General features: G+C 37.8%; 1 protein-coding gene across 1 annotated transcript in view; it reads left to right on the top strand.

Annotated features, from left to right (window-relative positions):
* The window catches only part of DCBLD1 (discoidin, CUB and LCCL domain containing 1), a 46,625-nt gene that overhangs the window by 21,648 nt on the left and 11,303 nt on the right, over nucleotides 1-13,674 (top strand). The window contains exons 4-6 of the mRNA XM_012460437.3: nucleotides 1,851-1,923; nucleotides 8,100-8,233; nucleotides 13,230-13,270. Coding sequence (XP_012315860.1) covers nucleotides 1,851-1,923; nucleotides 8,100-8,233; nucleotides 13,230-13,270 — 248 coding nt within the window. The remainder of the gene's footprint in view (nucleotides 1-1,850; nucleotides 1,924-8,099; nucleotides 8,234-13,229; nucleotides 13,271-13,674) is intronic.

Genomic DNA, 13,674 nt, shown 5'->3' with positions numbered 1-13,674 from the left:
CCCCACCGGGGCCTTACATCATATACATTATTAGAACTGTTTTGCTTTTCTAGAATCCAAGAAATTCTGAATTCTGAAATACAGCTGGTTCTAAGGGAATTGGCTCTAGGGAATTGTGAACCTGTAATGAGAACTCCCCTTATTTTTATTTCTTAATTCCTTGAGTACTACTGTAATGCAGAGACTCCAAAAGGTCAATGGGAAAAAATATGGAATATTTATTTGGATAGTTTTGATAGTTGTTACATATATAATTTGCCAAGTCGGCAAGAGGACACTGAGAAGAAATGAAATAAAAACAACTTCTATTCTGGAATCTGTTTGGGCTGGTACACTCTTTTTAAACAAACCAAGTAAACATCATGTAAAGTGGTGTGTATATATAGAAGTAAGGACACATGGCATTCATCTTCAAAGCTGACAACATTCTTATAATTCCTTGGCTTTCTTTTTGCATGTTTTTTATAGATGTTTATAGCTGTCTTCCCATCCTGCTGATAAGTTGACACTTGAAGGGAATAGAGATGAAGAAACAATCTAAGAGAGACTATATGCAATATCAGGGTCCCACTGCTAGCTAAGTAGTGCCAGAGCTTGGGTCACTCTGCTCTTAGCCCTGACACCCTTCAGCTACACCATATACTATGACATGTTTCTGGAAAGTTTCTTGAAAAATGACTGTTAAGTAAATGGAATCTTAATTTTTTCTGGGGGGGATGGAGTTTTGCTCTTATTGCCCAGGCTGGAGTGCAGTGGCAGGATTTTTGGCTCACTACAAACTCTGCTTCCCAGGTTCTAGTGATTCTCCTGCCTCAGCCTCTAGGGTAGCTGAGACTACAGGCGTGCACCACCACACCCAGTTAGTTTTTGTATTTTTAGTAGAAACTGGTTTCACCTTGTTGGCCAGTCCAGTCTTGAACTTCTGTCCTCAGGTTATCCAGCCACCTTGGCCTCCCAAAGTGCTAGGATTATAGGTGTGAGCCACCACCCCTGGTCTTGGAATCCTAATTTTAAAGTGTATACTGTTTTTCTGATGGCAAAAGTATTTCATAATTAACGTAGACCACACTGTCTAATATAGTAGCCACTAGCCTTGGGTAGCTAATGAGCACTTGAACTGTGGTGAGTGCAAACTGATGTGTGTTGTATAAAATGCACCCCAGATTTTGGAGGTTAAATATGAAAAAATAAGAGAAAATATCTTATTGGTATTTATTTCTGTTTATTACATGTAGAAGTGATAAAATTTGAACATGTTGGATTAAATAGAATATTTTATTAATTTTGCCTGTTTTTACTTTTTAAGAACGTGACTTCTAGAATATTTAAATTTGTATATGTGGCTGCCATTATATTTCTATCAGACAGTTCCATTAATATAATGGAAATATTACAGTATGTTTAACATGGAAAGTGAAAGTTCCTCACAATTCTGCTCCTGGAGAGAATCTAGGGATATTCTTCCTTGTCTTTTTTATCCATAGAAAACATTAATTGTTACATGTTTTAAACACTTCTTATAGAAACAAGCTTGTACTATAAGGTTTAGAGATATTCCTGTTTGTGAAAAATATTTATTGGATGTCTTAGACTCAAGTAAAATGCATTAGGGAAGCTCATTGTTTAATAGACTTTATGGTGAATCCTTATTTAAAACAAACAATTATTGTGTAAAAGTTGCCTTTAGATGAACATTGTAGATCAATCTGTATTTTCACAAATCAGGTTTCTAAGTTGTCATTAAAGCAAGATATTATATGGAGGGGAGAAAATACTTTAAAAATTTAAGTATAGTTTAATATTTTTTGCTTATGTAATTTAATATAAATTTTTTATTTTCCTTTTTCCAGCAAATTCTGCCCAGCTGGTTGTAAAGACGTAGCAGGAGACATTTCTGGGAATATGGTAGATGGATATAGAGATGTAAGTAATGGAGAGTAATAGCAGAGAATGAATTAAAAGGAGTAAGTATGTATACTTACTCCTTAAAGTATATATTACATTTTATATATACACCACTTTACTCCAAATTAATTTACTCTGCCTAAATTAATTACTGAGTAAAGTCAAATGAGATATAAAACTCCGGATAGATGCATGAGTCTCTCTTCTCTGAGAATCAATGAAATAAATATAAAAACTAAGGTTACCCATGCATTCATTCCTATTTCCAGCATTTCCAGTTAAGCATACTATAAATGAAATGAAAAACAAACTTTTCACCATCTGAAAGTATTATTCCACCCATTTTTTGTAAGAGGTTATAGATTTGCATTCTTTTTGTTATGGTTTATTTCTTTAACATTCCAATTGATTCCTGTAATAGAGCAAAGTACATGAATATTCACATCATAGAATAGTGACATCGTATCTGGGGCCAGTGAAGCCATCTATCCTGCTCTTATTCCCCTCTCTCCTTGCAAATCAAATTCTTATGTCCAGTAAGACTATATGGGTTATGTAGTAATACATTGTTCCCGGAGAAAAATAAATTCCAAGGAATTCATTTTGCTAAACTGCATGTCCTATCTCCAGATACATAATCCTCCATTTGTTTCTATTTACAGATTTCTGTCCTGGAAATCTAGTATCTGATTTTTAAAAAATTTACATTGCTATTTGAAGTAGTTGGGTTTATAGCCTAGCTTTTGGGAATTGCCTTGAGTTAGAAATCTATAGCAAAAACCTATTGTTATGAAACTGTTCTTAAAGTTATTAACGTATGTTTTTATGCCTGGGGAAAAATAACCTTTATCTACTTGTTTCAGGTGATTGATAAATCCTCTGTGGTGTGGGGAAAAAGCTTGACTTTAATTTTCACTTTTGGCACATTCTGATTCTGGAAACAGCAGATTTTATTTTGCTTTTCATTCCTTTTTTTCTGTATTTTTATTTACAAGATTGACACAGGATACTCATCTGACCTATAAATTGACTCTTAAAATGATTTACACTACCTCAGTTTGAAGATTTACTTGGTACAGGCAATTCTTAAATGACTACAGGGAACTGAGAAATAAAAAGTTGACATGTTTTTCCCCAGCAATAGAAAGTTTTTATTTATTATTTTCCTGTTCCGTGCAAGAAATGTAAGAATTATGTACAATAAGAGAAATAGCATAGTTTTTTCTTACTGTGGATGTTTATCTTACGTGATCCATAAGTGCTGGCAAATAGGTTTCCTGTTTGACCCACTAACTGGTTTTGCACTATTTGCTTTTAGAATGATTTTATCTGAAAGGAAATTTGTGTTTTGAAAGCTACCCTCTTCAAAGAACTCAGATTAGTGCCTTTTTTATATATGTCAGTGTCATGGATGTATTAGATATTTATTGCTGCATAATAAAACTACCACAGACTTAGAAGCTTAAAATGGCACATATTAATTATCTTTCATTTTCTGTGGGTTAGGAAACTGGGCATGGTTTAGCTGGGTTCTCTGCTTCAGAGTCTCATAAGGGTGCAACAAAGGTGTCAGCTGAGGCTGCGGTCTCATCAGAGGCTCAACTGGGGAAGGATCTGCTTCTAAGCTCATGTCATGTTGACAGCATTCAGTTACTTGTGCGTTGTTGGACTGAAGGCCTCAGTTTCTTCCTGGATTTTGGCTGGAGGCCATCCTCAGTTCTTGCCATCTAGGCCTTCTCAGTGTGGCTACTTGCATTCTCAAAGCAAACAAGGGAGAGTCTTTGAGCAAAGGCACCTCCTAGCAAGATAGATTACACTCTTATGTAATGTTATCATGGGAGTGGTATCCCATCACTTTTTCCATGTTCTTATAGACTTAGAAGAAAATCTCAGCTCCCATCCATACTCAGGGGTATTCAGGGGGCTTCCACAAGAGGGAATACAGGGAGCAGGGATCATGGGGGTTATCTTAGAGTCTGCCTCCACAGTGTCTTCATCTTGGGAAATGTTCAGTTGCAGCAAGTCTTTTCTGAAGAGTCTTTGCAAAACCAAAGTATATCCTGTAGGTCAGGAGGACAGAGTTTGTAAAATAAATAACTAGAATTGCTGTTGAAGAAGCAGATGCCCTGTCTCAGGGAAGAATATATTGTCTTACAGAGCTATTATAGAAAAGGCATTGGTGTATTCTGTGTTGCTCCAAAAGGCAGAACTGGGATCAGTGAATAAAAGTCATATGGATGCCAATTTCAGCTGCATATAAGGAATAATTGAACAATGCAAAATGGGGTAGGCTGTCTTGAGAAAGTGATTTCCTAGTTGCTGGAAATGTCAGGTGTAGATGTTACAATCATTTGTCAGGGATAGACTGTCTTTGTGTGGGAAGGGCGCTGTGGAGTGGAGACAGGGGTGGTCTGTCAGGAGGTATGAGCAGGGAACTTTAAAGGCCTTTTTGAATTTTTGAGATTCTGTAGTTCTGTCTCCTACTGACAATTAAGGCATCCAAATTGGTATATGTTTCCAATGCCAGTGAAGGAATATGGGCTTCTCTTAAGATCTGCCTCACCTGCCCCCAGAACAGTTTTTCTCTTGGCACCTTCTCCCCAACCTGCTGACTATACCATCTGTTTTTAAGCAGAACATATCACTTAATTAATTTGTTTCAGCAATTCTCCTCTCCCAAAAATGTTCAATAAGTATTGTGAAATAGAGACAGTATACATGTAGTGCGCTGCAGTTTAGGAGGAGAAGGGGAGAAACGGGGCCTCTTGTACACACCCAGAAAAAACCAGAGGGAAATACATGATAATGGCAAGTGATTATCTCTGGGTAATGACAATGTGAGTGATTTTTTTTTTCATTGTTTCCAACATTTCTATAAAGGATGTATATTTTGTGAAGAAAACATTATTGATATGCTAATTATGAGGACTATAGCAGCACAGAAACAATTCATATGATAGAAAGAAGCATATATTTGATAATTTAACATTTTACTTTCATTCTGCCAACATTTTTAAGCATGTGCTTTATTCTACCTTGCTGTTTTTGGTTCATGTTTTATTAAATGCAATCTAAAGTGTTTACTTTTATGTTACACTTCCTTTTAAAACATTGTCAACACTGTTTTAGGATAAGTTGATTTTTCCTAAAGGAAGATTTAAGAAAATTCTGGGATGATTTGACAGTTGCTTGGAAAGTTGTTTAGTCTTAGCTCACACTAAGCTGTTTGGTCATTGTTTATGGCTTAGTGAACTTAAGAAATCTTTATTGTAGATAATGTCATCCACCTGCAATTGCCTGAGCCGTGCAGGTATTCTCTTCAGCTGGCCATTGCATTCCCTTTCCTAAAGAAGTATTACATTTACATTATTCTGCTTAAGTAAGTATATTTTGTTTAAAATAATTTACTAATTAACATAGGCGAGGTAATATGGCTTTCCAATATTTACCTTTCAGTGAGATTTAGACTTCAAAATAGCTAGAAAATAAAAGTATAAATTGTACCATGTGTTCAAAAGGGAATTTTCAAAAATCAGGTTCAATAAATGTGAATTTAAAAAATCAATACCAAAAAAGCGACAACTTAAATAAACCTCAGTTTTCTTTAAGTTGGATGGATGAAGGAATGATTATTTTAAAGAAAATATCTTGGAAAGTGCTGGTAATTTTATCATAATAATATGATAGTGAGATTTGACGGCTAGTCTATTGGAGATTATATCCTGTGGCCTGCAATTAATATTAAAAGAAATGGCAAAAACTGAAGTTACTTTTGCACCAAGCTATTATGGAAAGCCATAGCTGCAATTAAATAAATTTTATGAAAAGGGTATACACCACTGAATTCCTTCAATACTGAGTACTGTGGGAAATGAGTATATTTGTTGGCCAATGATGCTGTTAGATCCTGTTGCTCATTGGCCTGTGAACCTGTCCTCTTACAGCCAAGGAGGCCCTGGGACATGCCCAGTCCAGTGAGAGCTCTCTATAGGCAGGGTTCCTGGGATGAAGACCAGTGATCCCAAGGACAGTGGGAATAGATGCCCAGCAGACCACTGAACCAATTTGGTTTTCATTTTGGGGTTTAGCGAGGGAGACAGGCCTGCATGGATCCTATAAAATGTACACTGGGTAGCCTTTAGAGTCACAAGGTGACAGATCTTCAGAAAAGACACTAGACCAGCAGTCCCCAACCTTTTTGGCAACAGGGACCACTTCTGTGAAAGACAGTTCTTCCGCAAACAGGGTGGGTAATGGTTTCAGGATGAAAGTGTTCCACCTCAGATCACCAGGAATTAGATTCTCATAAGGAGCACACAATCTCGATTGCTCACATTCACAGTTCACAGTAGGATTTGCACCCCTATGAGAATCTAATGCCTCCGCTGATCTGACAGGAGGCAGAGCTCAGGCCATAATGTGCGCTTACCCATAGCTCACCTCGTGCTGTGTGGCCCGGTTCCTAGCGGGCCATTGACCAGTACCAGTCCACAGCCTGGGGGGTTGGGGACCCATGCAGTAAACAACATCCAGTCCAGGCTTCTCATTGTCCAGAGGAACGGGAAGCCAGGTGAAGAGCAGTGGCATGACTCGCATATACCTTGTGGAGTTAGAGGCAAGGCCAGGATGACAAGATAAATTGCTAAGTTTAAATTCAGGTTTTTTCCTTTTCAACTAGCTACTCCATTTTGTTTGCAGCCAAGAGTCCAAACTGATGATAAGAAAGCTTTTTAATGAAAGAAAATTCAGGAAAAATATACAGAAAATTTAGGAAAGATAAAAACGCAAAGTGCATTCTTAGTAAAGAGTACAGTCGTTTTCTCTTCTAATTTTAATTCTTTTTTTCCCTCCAAAATTAGAGAGGGTAGTATCTGCACCTCTGTTTCAACATTCTCATATTTTTTTTCTGTCATGAACTCTTTGGTCTCTTTTGTTATATTAGCAGTTATTGCAAAACTGACTCACTTTGCCAAACCTAATCTAGTTTGGGAAATAGGAACTCTCTGAATTGAAGATCACAAAGTTCTCAACTTTATTGCAACTACATTAACTGCAAAATATGACTTATCTCATTAGTCCTCATAGTACTGTAACTTAAGTCTAAAGGAACTTTTTCATTGTAAATAAAGTAAACAGCATTGTCATTAACAAAAAGAGAAATTCCTAAGTCACAATTCATGAGACACTTTTCTCTTTTGGCATTAATGGTCATGAAGAAGTGGAGCATAGCTAAGGTTTATTTTGGAAATGATGTTTCTCATCCCCTCACTCCTGGGTCTGAGTGCCTTATCACCCTTCCACAGAGGTCTGTGCTTGGGAACCTACAGGCCTGTGCACCCCATGGAAAGTTCTAGTCGTTTCTGTAGCCCCACTTCCTGACAGAGCCAATTCCAATCCCCCGACCCCCTGTAAATCAGAGTCAGTCTGCTGCTCCTGCTGCATCTGTCAAACAGCCAGTAGCCTGCTGACACCTCATGCTGAACATCGCAGGGCTGAGCTGGCACCAGCTTTTTGATGCCTCCTGAGGGTATTCAGGAAGTGAGATGGAGGCTGTCAGCCCTGAGTTGCTCATCATCCCTGCAGGAACTTCGTTAAGCTTTCTGTTCCATTTAATGTTCTGTGGCTGTCATTACCATTGTGGTTTTGGTACCTTGATAAATCTCTAAATTAATTTAAAAATGGATGTGTGGAATTGAAGAAAGTTCAGCTTCTTAAATAATAACTTGGCATGTGTGTCTGATAGCCTAAGTATAAGAAACTGGATCTGTTATCTATTTCTGCTTAACAGCCTCTCCAAAACTTAGTAGCTTGAAGTAGAAGCCATTTTATTTGCTGATGAGTTTGAGGGTGAGCAATTTGGGCTTCAGCCACATTGGATTGGATTCTTAAGCTCCCTTAGCCTGGAATCACTCTTGTGGCTGCCATCATATGGAAGATTAACTGGGGGCTCAAGGGTCTGAGGTGGATTCAATCACATGTGTAACAGTTGGCTAGGCCTGTTATCTGCAGCAGAACAAAGCAAGCCACATGTCCTGGAGTCAGTGAGGGAGGTGACCACTCCAGGGCATGGCCATTGGAAGGCTTTATTCATTGGTGCCACTACTATAAATTACCACAGAAACAAAATAGAAAACTCCAACTGTATTTTAACTGTGTTCTTTTAAGTTCTGCATGATGGTGTTGCTGTGTTTCAGACCTCTTTATTGTGCAAAGCTGCCATCCATGCAGGAATAATTGCTGATGAACTGGGTGGTCAGATCAGTGTGCTTCAGCACAAAGGGATCAGTCGATATGAAGGAATCCTGGCCAATGGTGTGCTGTCAAGGGAGTAAGTACTTTTTTTCAGTACCGTTTCTTCTGAGTAGAAGGTAACCCTGAAGGATATTTTAACCAGCTCACAACTTTGAAAAGACGGCAGGGATGTGATAGCAAGGGTTTGTCAACTGGAAAAATATGCATGAGTGCTTAGAGCAGCATTTCTCGTCTCTGGGTGGATGACAAATGTAGCAATCAGAAAGCTCACTGGTTATGCTGACATGTAAATTAAAATGGCTCACTCTGAAGCCCTAGGGCAGAGGAGTGTTTTTCACTCTCGGGTGCTTTTGTGGGAGAAAATAAAGACTGAATCCTTTTTAGGTTTTTACAACTTGAGTAAATTACTGGTTACCTCCAATATTATCATCAGCTGAAGCCCTTAAAGAACCACTCAGCTCCCTAGAAGATTCCTAGAGACAGTCATTTACTGATGAGTTTGCGAAGTGAAAATAGATGGCTTTTGTTAACATTGTTTAAAAAAAGATGACTTTTGTTAATATTACATTCTTCATTTGTTTTTATCCTGTGCTGTTTTAGCTTCATGAGAAAAAATATATATATATATGTTAATTGCTTTAAACATTTCCACCTAAACTTTTCATATTTTCAGATTTCCTCAGTCTCTAGAAGGTAGAAAAGTAGAGCTGTGTAGAACCCAGTGTCAACCTGCCCTGTGGTCCAGACATCCACACACAGGAACAGGCAGCTTAGAATGGCCAAGTGGGAGACACTCCTGGAGTGGAAACCTAGTGAGGGAAAGGTGCTCCTTGAGCCACTGTATTTCTCTGTCTCACTCTCTCCTTCTGTCTCTGTCCCTGGACATGTCTTCTGCCTTCTGTGACTCTGTTTTTTGGGCAAGTTTTCACATGGCCTGGGTTCAAGGAATAAAGCACAAGACAGAGGTTTTAGGCGTTTTGGGATCCAGAAGTGGGGAAAAAAATGCCAGGACCTATATATCTATATATTCTATCACTCATTAATCTGTATGACGATCTCCCCCTGCCCCTGCTATTTTGTCCTAGCATGCGTTTTACTGTTCCATTTTTATAATGAATGGTGAGCCATCTTATCTTGGATAGGTTCTCAGGTTAGTCAGCATAGATATGGTGAGATGTTATTTTGATAATTGTAGTGTTTTCCTTCACTTTCCTACTTTTTATTTAAATGTATTATAGTTAGCAATGTCATAGGTCAAATAGGTATCCTGACTACAAGTTATGACATTGCTTTTATTGGAAAATGTGTCTTAAGTTCTGAAGAACCAACTTACCAACTCACATATAAACTTTGGGACTAACACCCATTTTATGATTGGGGGTGTTGGCCCATACTCATAGGCAGTGGCATTTGAAAGCAGTAACTGAAGTTAGGGAAGAGGTAGTTAGGTCATCATCACGAAGGAGGCGAGTCTTGTGTTTGATGGAAGGCAGGAACAGTGCTAAGAGGGATTAAGTGGGTAGAGTCAAGACTGAGGAGCAATGTTAGAGCGGGGGGTGGTGACCATCGGCACACCATGCTCACAGTCAGGAGGGTGTCTGTGGAGAAAAGGCAGAGTCTCTCACTGGCAATTCTGAATTCAGGAGTTCAGGCCTCAGGGTGCAGGTAACTAGAGAAGATGTTCCAATATAACTCTTTTACAAGTAATGCAAGTAGTACTGTATTTAATCCGCAAAAGACTTCCATCCACCAAGGACAGCGGTGCATGCCGTGCACTTGGACATGCGGGCTTACCTCATGGTATTTGTGTTATCTGCCTACAATGACCCTCTGATTTATTTACTTTCCCCTTCTAGATAGATTTTCAGCTGTGAGAGGACACAAAGTGTCCTTTTCATATTACCTGAACATTCAAAGACAAATTAGTCTCTAAATTTGTGCCAAGGTTTAAGATCCAAAAGTTTTGTAACAGTATGCTATTAGAAAGTAAAATCTTTATTCAGATGAATAAAATTATACATATATACACACACACACATATACATACATTTTTCACATAAATATTTGTCGCATACTTTTCAGAACATTAAATTTTATTTTAAAATTTACGTTCTGATTTATAGTAAAAGTGATCACTTATGCACAGTAAGCCTTTAAATGCCAACTTGACCTTGACTTTTAAGAATGTATTCCTTTTTAGGTTTTTTGATGGTTTCTTCTGTTGATAATAGGGTGCTACTTTAGGAAGATAACAGGCTCTAGCCTGAATTCGCCAGGTGCTACCACTTCCAGACAGGAATGAAGAGCTACCCTTTGGCTTTCAGTCTGTTTTTGGAATCATTTGTCTGTATTTGTTTACATTTGAATGCTCCTTTTATAGGAAAACAGGATAACAAAAAGTTTGACTAGGATTTTATTTTACTTTTGAACAAAAATTATTAAAACTGTTGAATAAAGTTAGACTTTGTATTCTCAGTTACTTCTGCTATGTCAACTGGACATAATACATACACATATTTTATACCATTTGAAAATTATATATCATATATATAATTTTACATATATATTTTATATAATTTTATGTATTTCATATAATTTTAAGTTACACTTCCATGCAAAAAGTAGAGTACACAAATCTAAACCATTAATGAATTATAAAAGGTTTTGTTTCATATTCCATATAATTATTTGTACTAATTGTCTGATTTTTGTATTGGGAGGAGTGGATGGAAAGTGCAGAATTATATCAAGATCTCTTCTTTCTTCTAGATCTGTGATTTTTGCACTGACTTTTTGCACTGAGCAAATAGTTTACTGTGTGTTCACACAGTCTCTTCCACTTCTTTAGATTTGAAATCTTCAGGGAGCAGTTGTTTTTATCTGTGTTGTTTTGCTCTTGGGGAAACACTGTACATGCGGTCATTGAACTTATGTTCCCACACACGATTGTTTGGCATTCAGGAAAAACCAGAGAAGGAAGTATTGCAGCTGAGGAAGAAGGGGTCCCTAAAGTAAATATCCAGGGTTCTTCTGGGATTCATCCCTGGTCAGATCACTTCCTTGATTTGAAGAGACCAGAATGGAATCAGGAAGAGGGACTGACTTCATACCGAGGATAATGGTGCTGACCATCAGAAGCGAAAACCTTCTTTCTGTTTCCATCAGATTGTTCTTGATTGCTTCTGTAGCCCTCTGGGAAGGCCTCTTATCCTGTAATCTGATTGAATTCATTCACTCTAATGTGTGAATGCTTCAGAACCCTAACCTCCCTGTGGGGGTTTTTATTTTTAAAGAGTAGGCTTATTAACGTATAGAATTATTTAAGTGGTCTGTATTTAATTAGTTTAATGGAATGAAATGGAAAAACATTTTCCAGTTGATAATGGAGGAAAGCCAGGCAGAGAACTGTTAGAAGCAGAGCTTTTCCTGGTTTCTTCTCAGGATTAACTCCAAAGTTATCCTTCCCATACTTTTTGGTTAACAACAACAAAACTAATATTTCATGGCAGGGGGAGTGAGCTTAGTTTCTTAGGGTTGCCACAGCATTATTTGGGCTTATTTGAGCCACATTTCAAATTCAACAGTGTAGAAACATTAGAGAAAATGGAAAAAGAGACAAAAGACCGGCTCTATATAAATCTTAATACAATTTTAATATGATTAGCGCCTTTATTTAAGTGTCAGGAGAGTTGAGTTCTCATCCAAGCTTTTTTGCTAACTGTGAACTTAGGCAAGTCCCAGGACCTGTGTGGATCTGAGTTTTCTCAGGTAAATAATGATTGATGCCTGTATTATATTCAGTGCAGAGATTATAGAAGAACCTGTGTGTGGAATACTAGGGTTTATGGAGTCTGCAAAGCATAGACAATGTGAAAGAGAAAGTCTATTCTAGAGAGTTTTACTACCCATTGCTTCTAAAAAGAGCTTTTGATGGGAAGGTACTTATACTCTTGGCCAGAGTACTTTTGGATTATTTGCAGATTTCATGTTTTAGTACTCTCTGTGTCCATTATTCCCATCTATAATTCAGAGTTAAACATTTAAAATAATAAGCAGCACTCTGAGGTTGTAAAATAGTTGTAAAAAGTTAGGCACAACAGGGGCATCTACCTTTTGGTGTTTACCTCTAGTATCTAATACTGTGCACATGAAGCTAATGTTGAGGCCTCCACATTTTCCATTCATTCTATGTATTTTTCATACCACTGACTTTGTGAGGGATTATTTTAAAGGTTGATCTGTTCTTCCAAGGTAAATAAGGACATTCCTGTGGCCTTAGGAATCTCTTCTGCAGTGAAAGAGACAACTGCAGAATGAGGCTGATTTGATCATTTCTCCTGTGATAGTGATAGAAACTGTAGAACTGCAAGGATCAGGAGTCCACAGGACGAATGCCAGATGAGTGGTGGTACTGTCTTGCAGCAGTGAGGCCAGCTCACTGATATGCTATGTGTTTTCTCCAACTGTACCTTGTCATCCAGAAGGAGGAGCTGGTTCAAGGCTTGGTGCTGGTTGCTACAGTAGGTAGGAATGTGACTGTGGAGAGAGACAGGACAGAGACTGTCCCCAGAGCAACACTGCTGAAGCCAGATACTCATTGAAATGAGAGAGATGTGTGGGGAAGACAGATGGAAATGAGTGGAACACTTTAAGGTGACTGCTTAGACAAAGGGAGATTTCAGGGCCGTAATCCTTTGTGTCTTCATCGTCTTGCATTAATTAATTGAGATGTAAGGTTAGTCCTGAGATTGTATATCTACACATTCCTTTCCAATAAATTCAGCATGGTGAAAATAGCTCAGGATTCTGATTCAAAAGTAGCATCTCAGAGTCCTAGCCCCTTGTCATCTATATGAATTTAGGAAAGTTGCTTACCTTCCATGGGCCTAAGCTTCCTGTTCTATAAAGTACTGATGATGAAGATAATAGCAGTAGGTTTGCAAAGGTATTGTGAGGATCCTGTGGGGAAGCACAGGTGGGAAGGCTGTGTGAGCCCTGTGATGTAGCATTGTATTAGTCACTAAAATCTAGGTAAGCAACTCACCTTCTCATGTTTGTCTTTGTTGTTTCAGTGGTTCCCTGTCAGACAAGCGATTTCTGTTTACCTCCAATGGTAAGGATCATGCTTTCCTTACAAATTTGATATTTGAAAATTCTTCAGTAGTAGTTTATTCCTCCATACCCTTCAGATTATATCATTTAAAAGGTTTTTTTCTTCTTTTTATTTTCTCTCAGGTCACATAGCACATTTAAAAAAAAAAAAAAAGGAGACAGGGTCTCACTATGTTGCTCAAGCTGGTCTCAAACTCCTGGGCTTAAGTGATCCTCTTGCCTCAGCCACCCACACCAAATCTTCTTGACTTAACCATACACAGGATAATAAGCCTAATTAACATTAAGCAGAAAATATGTTTCTTTATAATCTAAACTCTCTCAAACTTTTGCCTAAAAGAATAAAAAGTAAAACATTTAAGATAAATTCCTTTATCTTAGATTTTAAGAGAAAAGGCTTTCAAA

Source organism: Aotus nancymaae, unplaced genomic scaffold (assembly GCF_030222135.1).
Source record: "Aotus nancymaae isolate 86718 unplaced genomic scaffold, 86718_ANA_hifiasm-v0.15.2.pri h1tg000040l, whole genome shotgun sequence".
Classification (NCBI taxonomy): Eukaryota; Metazoa; Chordata; class Mammalia; order Primates; family Aotidae; genus Aotus; species Aotus nancymaae.
The sequence above is the reverse complement of the archived record's forward strand: the minus strand, read 5'-3'. Positions and strand labels throughout refer to the sequence as shown.